General features: G+C 63.2%; 1 protein-coding gene across 3 annotated transcripts; it reads left to right on the forward strand.

The window, feature by feature from the left end:
- The first annotated feature begins 1,571 nt into the window (after positions 1 to 1,571).
- LOC120506163 (glycine receptor subunit alpha-4) lies at positions 1,572 to 10,620 on the forward strand. Of its 3 annotated transcripts, none has more exons than XM_039717395.1 (10): positions 1,572 to 1,745; positions 4,135 to 4,268; positions 4,616 to 4,683; positions 5,367 to 5,590; positions 5,721 to 5,803; positions 6,005 to 6,145; positions 6,228 to 6,442; positions 6,685 to 6,834; positions 7,630 to 7,734; positions 9,963 to 10,620. In XM_039717395.1, the coding sequence occupies exons 1-10, from the start codon at positions 1,663 to 1,665 to the stop codon at positions 10,248 to 10,250; spliced, it is 1,491 nt and encodes a 496-aa protein (XP_039573329.1). In that variant the 5' UTR covers positions 1,572 to 1,662; the 3' UTR covers positions 10,251 to 10,620. The 3 variants fall into 3 exon arrangements, with proteins under 3 accessions (XP_039573329.1, XP_039573331.1, XP_039573330.1); XM_039717397.1 differs by lacking the exon at positions 9,963 to 10,620 and adding an exon at positions 7,867 to 8,825; XM_039717396.1 differs by lacking the exon at positions 7,630 to 7,734.
- The last annotated feature ends 1,946 nt before the right edge of the window (positions 10,621 to 12,566 follow it).

Consider the following 12,566-nt stretch of genomic DNA (forward strand, 5'->3'; position numbering starts at 1 on the left):
CTCGTGGCCACCCGACTCGCTGGCCCCACAGCCGCTCTGACCATCCTCAGCCCCCTCAGCTGCTGCAGGGACACCGTGCCCGTGCCTCAGTTTCCCCAGAGAGCAGAGAGGGTGCCGTGGCTCCCCTCCTCCCCGCAGTGTCAGTTCTGCTTAGCTCGGACAGTGTCTGGGCGAGGAGCTGTCACACAGCGTGCGTTTGCTGTGCTCCCCGGGGCTCCGCGTGGTGCCCTGCGCCCCCCAGCACCGCGGCACCGCGAACATTAATGGCAACGGTAATCAGAGGAGACTTCTCCAGCTCCTGCTGCTGGGAGAGCCGGCCACTGGGGACGAGGAGCCCTGCACAGCACCCCGAGCCATGTGCCCGCTGGCCAGCAGCCCCCTGTGCCCTGAGCAGCGCCCCGGGGCAGCTCCACACAGCCTCACCCACGCCAAGCCACTGGGACCTCTCCAAGCCCTGTGCAGCCCCTGCCTGCCCTGCGAGAGCAGGCACAGGGGGCACCGTGCTCTCCTTCCCCCTGAGATCCTCCTCTGTGCCCCACTGCAGCAATGGCTCTGTACAGCAGCTCCCAGCCATTACCAGGCTGCAATTAATACAAATAAATGAGATGAGCCAGCCACAGCGGAGTGAACAGAAACCTGACTGACACATCTGCCAGGAATCATTTATTCTGCGCTTTTATCTTTTTTAAATACTGTTTACTTCCTTGCAAATTAATCACAGATTGCCTTGGACCAGAGGCGACTCTGCGGCTTGGCCGGGTGGCCTCAGGGGACAGGGCAAAGGCGGCCGAGCAGCCCGAGTGCCGGCCCGGGCTCTGGTTAACCGGCAGCTCCCTCCCTCTGCCTCGGTTTCCCTCTCCCTGGCGGCCGCAGCAGCTCCGGCATCTCGCAGACATGACTGTCGAGCTCGCCCAGGACCGACCTGTCCCTCTGCCGAGCCTCGGGGAAAGGCACGGGCAGGGTCCCAGCAGGAGGAACCCGAGCTGCGGCCCCAAGGCCGGGCAGAAGGGTTTAGGAGCCTGGTTTTCCCCAGGCGCGCCCCCCCATCCGACGGGCAGTTCCTGTGGGACATCCTTCATCCCGCACATCCCTCATCCCGCACATCCCTCATCCCCGCACGTCCCTGATCCCGGCTCGGTCCCCGTGCTCCGAGCGTCCCCCGCCATCCATCAGCGCTGCCACATCCCGAGCCCCCCGCGCATCCCTGACCCCGGTGCGCCCCGAGACGCCCCAAACCGCGCAGGGCTCGCTCCCTGCCGCGCCCAGGAGCCCCCCGGGGGCCGCGGGCCCGGGCTGGGCGGCAGCGGCCCCGAGGGCACGGGGAGGGGGCGGGCACGCACGTCCCTGAGCCCCGCACGTCCCTGATCCCGGCTCGGTCCCCGTGCTCCGAGCGTCCCCCGCCATCCATCAGCGCTGCCACATCCCGAGCCCCCCGCGCATCCCTGACCCCGGTGCGCCCCGAGACGCCCCAAACCGCGCAGGGCTCGCTCCCTGCCGCGCCCAGGAGCCCCCCGGGGGCCGCGGGCCCGGGCTGGGCGGCAGCGGCCCCGAGGGCACGGGGAGGGGGCGGGCACGGGAGCCGGCCCCGGTGCGGCGGGAGCGGGAGCGGGGACGCCGCCGCCGCCGGCCGGGTCATGCCCGTGCGCCCGGGGCTGCGGCGGGATGGGCGCGCTCCGGGCCGGTGCCCTCGCCTTCCTCCTCCTCCTCCTCCTCGGCTGCCTCCTGCCCCGGCGCGGCCCGCTCAGGTGAGCGCACGGCGCGGTGCTCGGGGCTGCGGGACCGCTGCTCTCCGAGCTCCCCCGGCACCCGGAGCCCTCCCCCGGGAGCCGCGATGCCCCTCCGGCACACGGCCATCCCCCCTCGCGGAGACAGATCGCGGGCATCCCCTTCAGACCCGGGCGAGCCCCGGGACCCCTATCCCGACCCCCAGTCCGGACCTGGCTCCGGGCCTGATGCCCCGGACAGGACAGCTCCTACCTGGACCTCCCGCAAACCTGGCCTCGCTCCCCTTCCCCAGCACCCTGACCCAGCACCCCGGGCACCCCGCAGCCTTCCCCCCGCAGTCCCCCTCTGCACCCTGCCTGTCCCCGGCAGCCCCCGGGGGCCCCCGGGCCAGCGGGAGAGCCTTGCCCCCGTGGGAGAAAGGGCGAGCTAGCCCGGGGACAGCCCAGACAGCCTTCCCCGGAGCTGCAAAGCCCCTGAGATGTCCAGATCCTCTCCTGGCTCCTGGTGTTTGGGAGAGGAGAGCTCAGGATGGACCCTGACCCAGACCCTGGGTCACTCGGGACAGTGGGTGGGTGCCCCAGGTCCCGTGGGTGCAGGAACAACTCTTGGCCCACTTGGGTGGAAAATCTAAAGCCCCCAGGTCCCTTTTTCCACCTCTGTCCGCCTTGGGTGTTATCTGGGACAAGGTGGGATGCAGGGGAGAGGGGGTCAGGAAGGGAGGGGTTGGGGGCTGCAGGACTCCAGGCTGAGCCTGGTCCCAGTCCTGCTCCCACCGCTCTGCCAGTACGGCTGGAGCGCCATGGGGGGATTTGCAACATTTATGGCAGAATTGCTTCATGTGCAGAAACTGCTTGTCTCAGGGCAGCGTTTTAGGCAGACACCAGCGTTTTCCAGCCCTACCATGCACAGAGGTGCTGAGAGCCAGGGCCCTGCGGTGCCAGCCCGGGTCGGGGCAGAGGCCCCAGGGCGGGCAGTGTCCCAAGGCTGTGCCCAAGGGCTGCGTTCCAGCACGGCCCTGCCAGGGCTGCCGTGGGAAGCGGCTGCACTCTGGGCATTTTGGCATCCCCCACTGATGCCTGAGCATCCCCGGGGCTGCGGATCTGCTGTGGCTCAGTTATCTGAGCCTCTCCCAGGAGCTACCTGCCAAGGGAGCCCGGGGGCCTCCCTCCCACGTGCTCCAGGGGAGAACCCTCCCTGTCCCGTCCTGCTGAGGAGGAGGAGGACACGGTTCACAGCTGTGTGGCAGGCAGAAGCCTCACTTAACTCCTTGTTAGCCTCTTGCAGCCTCCTCCCAAAGGCACCACACCTTGCTCGTGCACCTCCTGGAGGGGAATTTCCCTCAGCCTTTCGCTCTTGATCAGGATGAATCTCAGGTACCCTCTGCTGCCCTTCTCCAATTCAAGGAAAACCTGCCCCACTAGAACATTTTGTTCACGGCCATTTCTAGCTGGTAAGGTGCATATAAACCCCTCTAGGATGAATTTCACCCCATTGAAAAGAGGTAGGAAGAAGGACCACAGGGTTCCCAGCATCATCCTCTTCTTGTAGTGATGGGGTTGTAGCTCCAAGCAGGAGTGAGATCCACCTGGGCACAGACCTGGTGGAGCTACAAGGCATCATGCAGCAGCACCAGCAGCATGCTCAAAGCTCCTTTTGTGTCCAGAGATCTCTGGCTAATTCCTTTCCATTGCAGCCACATGCCTGGCAATGTGGTGAGTGAACATCTCTCGCATTGTTCCTTGAAATTATCATTATAGACTGACAGGAGGAGACAAGCTGGCAGGCTAAGATGCATTCACAAAAATATCCCCTCCAGAGTCAGTTTGAATAAATCTCCATCGTCATTCGGAGCGCTGTGTGGGAGAGCTCATCACCAGGGCTGGTGTGGAGGTGGGCTTTGCTGCTCCTCTGCTGCCACACCTCCCTGGCCCCTGGCAGGGTGTCAGAAGCCAGCTGTGCTCTGGACAGCTCACTCAGGCAGGGCTGCTGTGACCCCCAGCCCTGCCAGGATGTGAGTCCGTGACAGGCACTGGGTGATTGTTTGCTCAGCAACTCAAGCTGGAGCTGTAGGTGGAACCTGAGAAGGAGCTTCCCTGCTTTCCCCTCCAGCACTGGTTGTGCCCTGTCCCCACCACAGCCCTGGAGCCAGGAGACACTGGCCCTCATGCCAAGGGAAGTGGTGGGGCAGGGACAGGCAAAATGTGGGCATGTGACACTCAGGCTGTTGCAGGTGAGGGGAAAAGCCACCAGGATCCCAGCAGAAGGGATGCTCCCACCATGCTGAGCGGGCACTGGAGTGGATGCAGCACAGGCACAGCCGCCTGCCCTGGCAGCTAAGCGTCCCCAGGGAAGGCCAAAATGTGCCTGCAGACCCCTGGCAGCAGCTGACCTGCCTCCCCTGCCCCGCAGGCTGGTCTCAGGGCGGGAGGAGATTAAAGCTGGCTCCCGAAGCTCAGCCCAGCCCATGTCACCCTCTGATTTCCTGGACAAGCTCATGGGACGAACCTCAGGGTACGACGCCCGCATCCGACCCAACTTCAAAGGTAAGAGGGGAGATGTGAGGGTTCCAAAGCTGGCAGATCCACGCTTCTGGCTGCCCAAACCCGGGGGCTTTGGGGCAGGACCCTGACCATATCCCCATCCCAACACCCTCCCCAGAGCCCCGGCTGCTCCTGCCAGCCCTGTGTGCTCGCTTTGCCTGGCAGCAGGGCGGCTGCAGGGCGTGCTGGGGTTACCCCCAGCCCTGGGGTGGCCCCAGCAGGAGGGGACGCCTGTGTGCCTTCAGGCACGCAGCGTGTCCCCGGTGTCCCCGGTGTCCCCGGTGTCCCCGCGTGTGCCCGCACGTGTCTCCGCAGCCGGCAGCAAGAGGAGGCTTCACGCTGTTTTCCAGGTCCGCCCGTCAACGTCACCTGCAACATCTTCATCAACAGCTTTGGCTCCGTCACCGAGACCACCATGGTGAGCGTTTGGCCAGCCTGTCCCCGTGCCTGGGGGCTGGCAGTGGCTGTGCTGGGCAGCGTGTGGGTCCCAGTGCCCAAGGCTGTGCTCACAGGGGTTCCTGTCACTCCTCTGGAGCCATCCCTGGCACCATGCTGGGGACATGCAAAGCCATAGCACATGGCTGTGGCTTTCCTGGGGTCAGCTAACACAAGCTTGGCTATGTGGGTCACATTTCCTGTGCCTGAGCTGGAAGAAAGACCCCCCGCAAAGGGTCACAGTGGGGTAGATGGATGTAACCCCCTGCCATCCTGAACCTCCTTGGGTGCATGAGGAACACCTCAGAGGAAGTCCCAGGGCAAAAATTTCCTATTGGTGCTTCTGCTAAAGCCTTAATACTATCAACAGGCCCACAGAGCCTGTGCAGAATGCTGCAGGCAGCACTTACTGGTCTCCCACCTCCTCCTCCTCCTCCTTCTCTCAGCTGCTTTGGCCTTGGCTTTTTAATTTCCCCTGGCTGCTGACAGCATGGGAAGGCTCCTGAGCTGCCTCGGCTCCCTGCTTTATTAGTGGCAGGCACGCAGCAACAGCAGGGCTGAGCCTCAACAGAGGCAGCCCTTCCTCCTCCTCCTCCTCCTCCTCCTGCTCCTGCTCCTCCCCGGGCACGCCGGTGCTCTCAGCTGAGGCGGTGCCCCGTGTCCCAGGACTACCGGGTGAACGTGTTCCTGCGGCAGCAGTGGAACGACCCCCGCCTGGCTTACCGCGAGTACCCCGACGACTCCCTCGACCTCGACCCCTCCATGCTCGACTCCATCTGGAAGCCAGACTTGTTCTTTGCCAACGAGAAAGGGGCCAATTTCCACGAGGTCACCACTGACAACAAGCTCCTGCGCATCTTCAAGAATGGCAACGTGCTCTACAGCATTAGGTAGAACCTTCCCCTCTGGTGCAGTGCCTGAGTGGGGAGGCAAAGCTTTCCTCTTGCCTTTCATGTGGTGACTTTCCCCCACTGACTGCCCCAGCTCCAGCAATTCTCTCCTTTCCTCTGCCTCCTCCAGGCTGACACTGATCCTGTCCTGCCCCATGGACCTCAAGAACTTCCCCATGGACATCCAGACATGCACCATGCAGCTGGAGAGTTGTGAGTACCTCGGGGGGTTCAAGCTGTGCTTCATTTCCCTCTTCCCATCCCATCCCCTCCCATTCCATGCCATCCGAAAAGCTGGCAGCTCACTTTTTCTGAGGGACATGAGCAGGAAGAAGCAGTTGTTCAGGAAGTTGTTCAGGGTGGGGTTGAACGGGGTACGTGTCCCCATCCCATGGCTCCCTACATCCCCTCCAGTTGGCTACACTATGAACGACCTCATCTTCGAGTGGCTGGAGGAGCAGGAGGCCGTGCAGGTGGCAGAGGGCTTGACACTCCCACAGTTCATCCTCAGGGATGAGAAGGACCTGGGCTATTGCACCAAGTACTACAACACAGGTGAGCACCCCAGGGACCTGCTGCCACCCCCTGCCATGGCCCAGGGGTCCCTCTCGCCCACTGGGGCCGCCTTTCCCTGCAGGCAAGTTCACCTGCATCGAGGTGAAGTTCCACCTGGAGAGGCAGATGGGTTACTACCTGATCCAGATGTACATCCCCAGCCTCCTCATCGTCATCCTCTCCTGGGTCTCCTTCTGGATCAACATGGATGCGGCGCCAGCCCGGGTGGGCCTGGGCATCACCACGGTGCTCACCATGACCACGCAGAGCGCCGGCTCCCGCGCCTCCCTGCCCAAGGCGCTGCCTGCCTGCCTGCCTGGCTGCCCCGCAGCGCCCCAGGGGCAGGGAGAGCCTTTCCCTGGGAATGGCTTGGCTTTGGAGCCTCATCAGCTGGGGCAGCACACGTGCTGAGGGGAAACGCTGGCTGCTCTGGCCAGTGCCCAGGCTGAGAGGGCTGCCACGCTTCTTGGAAGCTGGCAGTGGGGGGGACGAGCAAGGTGGGGGGCAGTGGGTCCCTGAGCCCCCTGTCACCCCGGCAGGTGTCCTACGTGAAGGCCATTGACATCTGGATGGCCGTGTGCCTGCTCTTCGTCTTCGCCGCCTTGCTGGAGTACGCAGCCGTCAACTTTGTCTCCCGCCAGCACAAGGAGTTCATGCGCCTGCGCCGCCGCCAGCGCCGCCAGAGGATGGTGAGTCCCCCTCTTGTGACATCTGCTCGTCCTCAGCCCCTGAGGGGACACCCCAGGGCTGCAGGGACAGTTTCTCAGCAGCCCCCAGGGCAGGGCTGCGTTCCACAGCAGCAGATGGCTCCTCCAGCACCCCGGGGACCCATGGGCACAGCAGCACAGGGCTCAGCACCCATGGGTGCTTCAGGCCCTGCTTAGGGTGCTGTCCTTCTCCTGCTGGGACATCCTCAGGCTGCAGAAAAAGAAACAGTGAGGATGGGGGAAACCAGCCTTTCCCCTTACCCAAACCTGGGCCCTTTGGCAGTGACAGGGACTCGCTGCCGTGTCAGGGAGGGACATGGTGGCACCAAGGGACAGGTCTGGGCTGCAGATGGGAGCACAGCAGGACTGGAGAGGCAGGATAGTTCACTCATGGAAATTGTCCTCCCCTCTGTCAGCCCATCAACACAGGCATCAGGCCTGTATGGAGCTTGGGGAAGGCATGGGCTGCCCCACTCTCATTTTGAACAATCTGTGAGGCACCAGATCTCCACAGAAGACAGGAGTACACACACACACACACATACACACACACACCACAGGCTCAGTACATCTCATGCAACCAAATCCCTTTGGCATGTGCTGAAGACAGACCCCAGTGCCAGGGCACACTGCGGGGCTTTTCCCCCCAACACACAGAGCCCCATCTCCCCACCATCCCCATCCTGGCGCCCAGAGCCGCTGCCCCGGGGCCGGGGAAGAGCCCTGGGTCACCCGCTGTCCTGTTTCTGTTTGGTGCACACTGCTGGATGCCACAAGGGCCTGAGCAGCGGCACGGCCAGCCTGGAGTCCCTGCGGCAGCTGAGCAGCCGGCACAGCAGCGAGCACACCTACGCGACGCTCTCGCAGCTCTCCAGCTCCCGGGTAAAGCACGACCCTGCAGCCCCCGTGCTTCCCCAGCAGCCTCACCCTCCCCTCCCCAAAGGAGCCCCCAGGAGCCCAGCAGGGTCTGTGGAAGGAGCAGGCCAGTGATTCACACAGAAAATGTGCCCGTAGGATGTGGCTGCCAGTGCCTGGGCTCAGAAGTGTTGAGAGGGATGGGAACGGAGCAGATTTCCCTGTGGACAGCCCCACTCCATACCTTGGGTTCCCCTTTTGGAAAGCAGCACAGGCACAGTCCCCTTTGCTGAGGGTGAGCTGATGGCTGCTGCCAGCTCTCCAGCCGTGCCCACAGCTCTGGCAGGGTGAGGGCTCTGCCTCCCTGCAGGTTCCAGGCACTCCCAGCTGCCTGCAGTCACTCCTGCACAGGCAGCTGCTCAGGGAACGCGAGCACTTTGAGGCACAGGGAGAAGTGTGGGGCAGCACAAGCTCCCAGGATGTTGGGGATAGGCAGGGGATCAACCACAGCTCCAGGAAGGAGATCAGGCCTGCTCAGCCTCACCTCCTCTACACCATCATCAGCCCTTGGATGCCAGGAGAGGCATCTTTGCACCCTGCCCTTCACAGATGACTCCTGGAGATCAACACCCAGCCAGGGCAGGGAGGGGGAGGCTCTGTCCAGCCCAAGGACCATGTGCTGGCTCAGAACAGACCAAAGTGCAGCTGCCCTGAGGTGGAGGCTGCAGAGCACCCCGGGGTGCTGCTGGCACAGCACTGGATGCAGCCAGGAGCACCCTGGGGTGCTGCTCAGTGAGAGATGGAAGCAGAGCCCTGCTACAGCTCCTGTGCCTGGGTTTCACAGCCTGAGGGCAAATCCCTCCCGCAGACCACCCAAATCCAGGCTCAGGAACAGGCTGGGCCTGCTGGCTCCCCGGGCTGGGGGAGCAGCTGCTGGTCCCCAGAGCACACAGAGCACCCATCCAGAGAGGCTGCAGGACTCAGCCTGAGGCAGGGAAATAAAACTGTACTGCAAATGAGAACTAACCTCAGCAATCTCAGCCACTGCTGCTCTTCCCACTGTAAAATCTTGCTTAGCTGGTGGATTGCTGAGTTAAATAAAGATGCCAGGGTACAAACTCTCTGCATGAGAGCCCCCGTGCCAGCCGAGTGCCTGCAGGGGCTGACCTCAGCAAGCAGCCCCTGTGTCCTGGAGGACAGTGCTGGCCAGAGATGGTGTTTGGGATCCCAAGCAGCACCCAGACACAAAGTGAGGCACTGACCTGCAGCAGGCCCTGGAAGGAAGGACCCACCACAGCCAGATACAGCACCAGCAAAGGCAGAGGGGAGCTGAGCTCAGCCACAGAGACCAAATGAGTCCAGAGGCTCAGCAAAAAGCCAGATGTGCTGCCTGTGCTTGCACATGCCCATCCCTCATCAAATCTCTGCACACATAACCCTCTCCAAGGCTAAAACAAGGCAAGCGGCTAACAGTGCACAGCTGCGGATGGGGAGGAGGGCAGGCACTGCCGGCCAGCCCCTGAGGCACCCAATCGGTGAACAGTGGCAGTGGGCTGCGGCCAGACACTCTCGCGGCAGTTTTGCAGCCTTGATCATGAACATGCAACTCCGTGGGCACGCTGCCCCCTCTGCAGCAAGGGGAGGGAGAGGGTGAGCAAGGGCAGAGAGACCAGCAAGGAGTCCAGCTCTCTCAGCCTCCCTCCTCTGCTGCCCCAGGCAATCTCTGCCAAGCAGCCATGGGGAGAAATGAGGCCCTGGTTCTTGGAGGGACTGGGGTGCCCTGCAAGCCCTGGTGGTAGCCAGGCTCCTGCATCTGTCCTGCTCTGCCCCAGCAAGCTGCCTGTCCCCTCCCATCCACCATCACAGTCACGCTCCCACCCCCCAGCAAACACAGCACACTCTCAGCAGCGCCTGCACACCTCAGCTCCCTGCACCCCTCTGTGTGCCCCCTTCCACCAGTTCACCCCCCATCCCTCTGGCTGCCGGAGCCAGGCTGGAGCTGGGAGGAAGCCGGGGGGCTGTGTCGGGCTGCCAGGGTGGGGTTGCACCCTGAAACACGTGCTGGACGAGAATGAGGGGCTCGGTGCCCAGCCCTGCCCCCTGCACAGCCCTGGCAGCCCGTGCTCCTGCCTGCATGGCCGGGGCTGTCTGACAGCCTGGCACGGGCACTGCCACCCAGCACCGAGGGTGTGCGGGACGTGCAGCTCACCCTGCAGCACCCGCCGTGCCCCGGCTGAGCGCCTTTCCCTCGCCAGGAGGAAGAGCTCAGCCGCGAGAGCCGCTTCTACCTGCGGGGCTACGGGCTGGGCCACTGCCTGCAGCCCAAGGAGGGGGCTGGGGAGGGTCCCGGCGTGTACAGCCCCCCGGCAGCCCCCGCCGTGCTGCGCGAGGGGGAGAGCCTCCGCCGGCGCTACATCGACCGCGCCAAGCGCATCGACACCGTCTCCAGAGCCGTCTTCCCCTTCACCTTCCTGCTCTTCAATATCTTCTACTGGGTCGTTTACAAAGTGCTGCGCTCGGAGGACATCCACTTGGTGCCCTGAGGCTGGAAAAGTACGGCTGCCTCTTGGTGTGACCCCCGCTGCGTGCCCAGGTGCCACAAGCTCGGCCAGAACTGCATTCCCTCTGTCCCGGAGCTGGGCTGGGCCGCAGAGCCTGGGCATGTGGCAGCCCCCGTGCCCCACTGGATCCCGTGGCACAGAGTGGGGGATCAACAATCACAGGTCCCCGTGGTCAGCTGGAGAGAGGGACCCCTCCTGCTTCCTGCATGGTGTCACCCCAGGTCCCCCGGGATGCTGTGCTGTCAGGGCACAGGGAAACAACTGCTCCCCAGGAATGCTGAGCTGCTGGGGAAGCCCTGGGTAGCCAGGGACACAGGAGAGCCCCAGGTACTCTGGCACAGCCAGAAAACATCACCTCCCAGAAAAATACCCTCCCCTTCTCCACACCTACCATGTTAGGCTGCTGCTTCTCCAGGCAGCATCACTGAGCTGTGTGCCCCAAGCAGCCAGGGATTAGGTGCAGTCCTCTCCTCTGGCCTGGAGCTTGGCTGCAGGGAAGAGCAGGCAGCACCCCTGCCTGCACCTGCACTGTACAGGGTGCAGGCTATGGCCCCACAGCCCCCTGGCCAGCAATGACAGGGCCCTGCAGCCCCAGCCAGCTCCAACACACAGCAAAGCAGCAGGGTGGGGCTGCTGCCCTCCCTGCAGAGCTCAGAGCTGCCCCTGAGGCCCAGGGCTGCAGGCAGGACTCTGGCAGGGACAGTGGGCAGGAGGCTCTGTTCCTCCAAGGAAAGGCCAGCCCTGAGGCAGGCAGCAGGCAAGCTCAGTCCTGCTGAAGGGGCCCAGATGGAGTCACTTGGCACTGGGGAGATGGCACTGCATTATCAGAAGGGTAGGGCCCACAGCCCATCTTCCAAGCGAGATCTCTTGGGATGAAAGCAGTGGGGAAAGCTTGGCCAATCTGTCTGGAGGAGCAGAGTGAGTGGTGGCATCCCCAGACTGCTGCATTCCCACAGCACCATGGTGCCAGAGGAGAGATGGAGGTGAGAATTGCCTCATTCCTCAGCCCAGCATCTGGGTACAGCATCCCCTAGGCAAGTTCATCCATAATACTCTTCCACTGGAGAGGAGAGCAACTGGAACACCAACAGGACAAGCTCAGCAAGGCTTCCAGCCCTCCAGACCTGGATACCCTCCATGCTTTGCAGGAAATAAAAGCAGCAGGTGATGCTTAAGTCCTCCAGAGAGGAGTGTGGTGATGCTCTCCTTTCCCTCTGCCCACAGTCAGCCTGGAGAAGGTTGCAGCCCAGCAGGCCCCAGGGCCATGGGTGCAGGAGAGGGCCCAGAGTCTTCCAGTCAGGGCAGGATGGAAATCGGATTCACCCTTTTTCTTGAGGCACAGTGAGTGCTCCAGTGACCACCTGCCATGGCAGAATGGACCCTGCAGGGCAGGGGGACATGCCAGGAGCCAGCACTGCCTTCTGAAAGCAGAGCCAGGCAGAAACCCCTGCTGTGATCCCTGGCCTGGCTCCTCAGGCACCACTCATCCCCCTCTTCCTCGCAGGACTGACTGGCAGCATCATCCTCTGAGCCCCCTGAGCCCCACAGAGTGCTCAGCCACAGGTGGGGCAAGCAGAGAACTGGGCCCAGGCCACCCCATGAGGGGACTGAGGGACCCACAGGGACAGGCTGAGCCAGCTCCATCCCATTGCAGCCCTGTGCATGCCTCCCCTGCCGTGGGGTTCCCCATGGGGCCCCACTGTGTGTCCAGGCAGACTTGCTTTAGGGGAGGCCCCATTTGGAGGCACCCTTGGCTCCCCAGCACCCGAGGCAGTGCCAAACAGGGAGGTGCCAGTGTCTGAGCAGCACCACAGGCACTGGGCAGCCACGCCAGCCTCCTGCAGTGGTGGGTTTTTAAACAGCATCGATCTTCCTACGCAAATAAAGCTTTCTGGGATTTTCAGTGTCGTGTGCTGAGGATTTGTCTCTGCCAAGAACACTGCAGCCAGCTCCCACTCACGGCGTGGGGAGGGGACAAGGGCACAACTGCCCTGTGGGGACAGGAGCCCTGACCCACCATTGTACCCACACAGATACCAGTACCTCTCCACGGGTGACTTTTCTGACACAACTGGTGCCTGACACATTTAACTCCCACGTGGGAGATGCCAGGAGGGCTGGGCAGGAGCCCCAAACCTCATCACCTTCTCTCCCCAGCCAGCTCTGTGGGGTGCTCCCCAGAGCCACCCCAGCCCTTTTCACCCACCCAGGGGACAGGAAGGACCGAGGATGAGGCGGAGCTGGGGCCGGGGGGTGCCAGCTCGGCGGTGGAGCTCAGACACCCGAGCATGCAGCATC

This window comes from Passer montanus, unplaced genomic scaffold, assembly GCF_014805655.1.
Source record: "Passer montanus isolate IOZ18808 unplaced genomic scaffold, ASM1480565v1 scaffold38, whole genome shotgun sequence".
NCBI classification, from domain to species: Eukaryota; Metazoa; Chordata; class Aves; order Passeriformes; family Passeridae; genus Passer; species Passer montanus.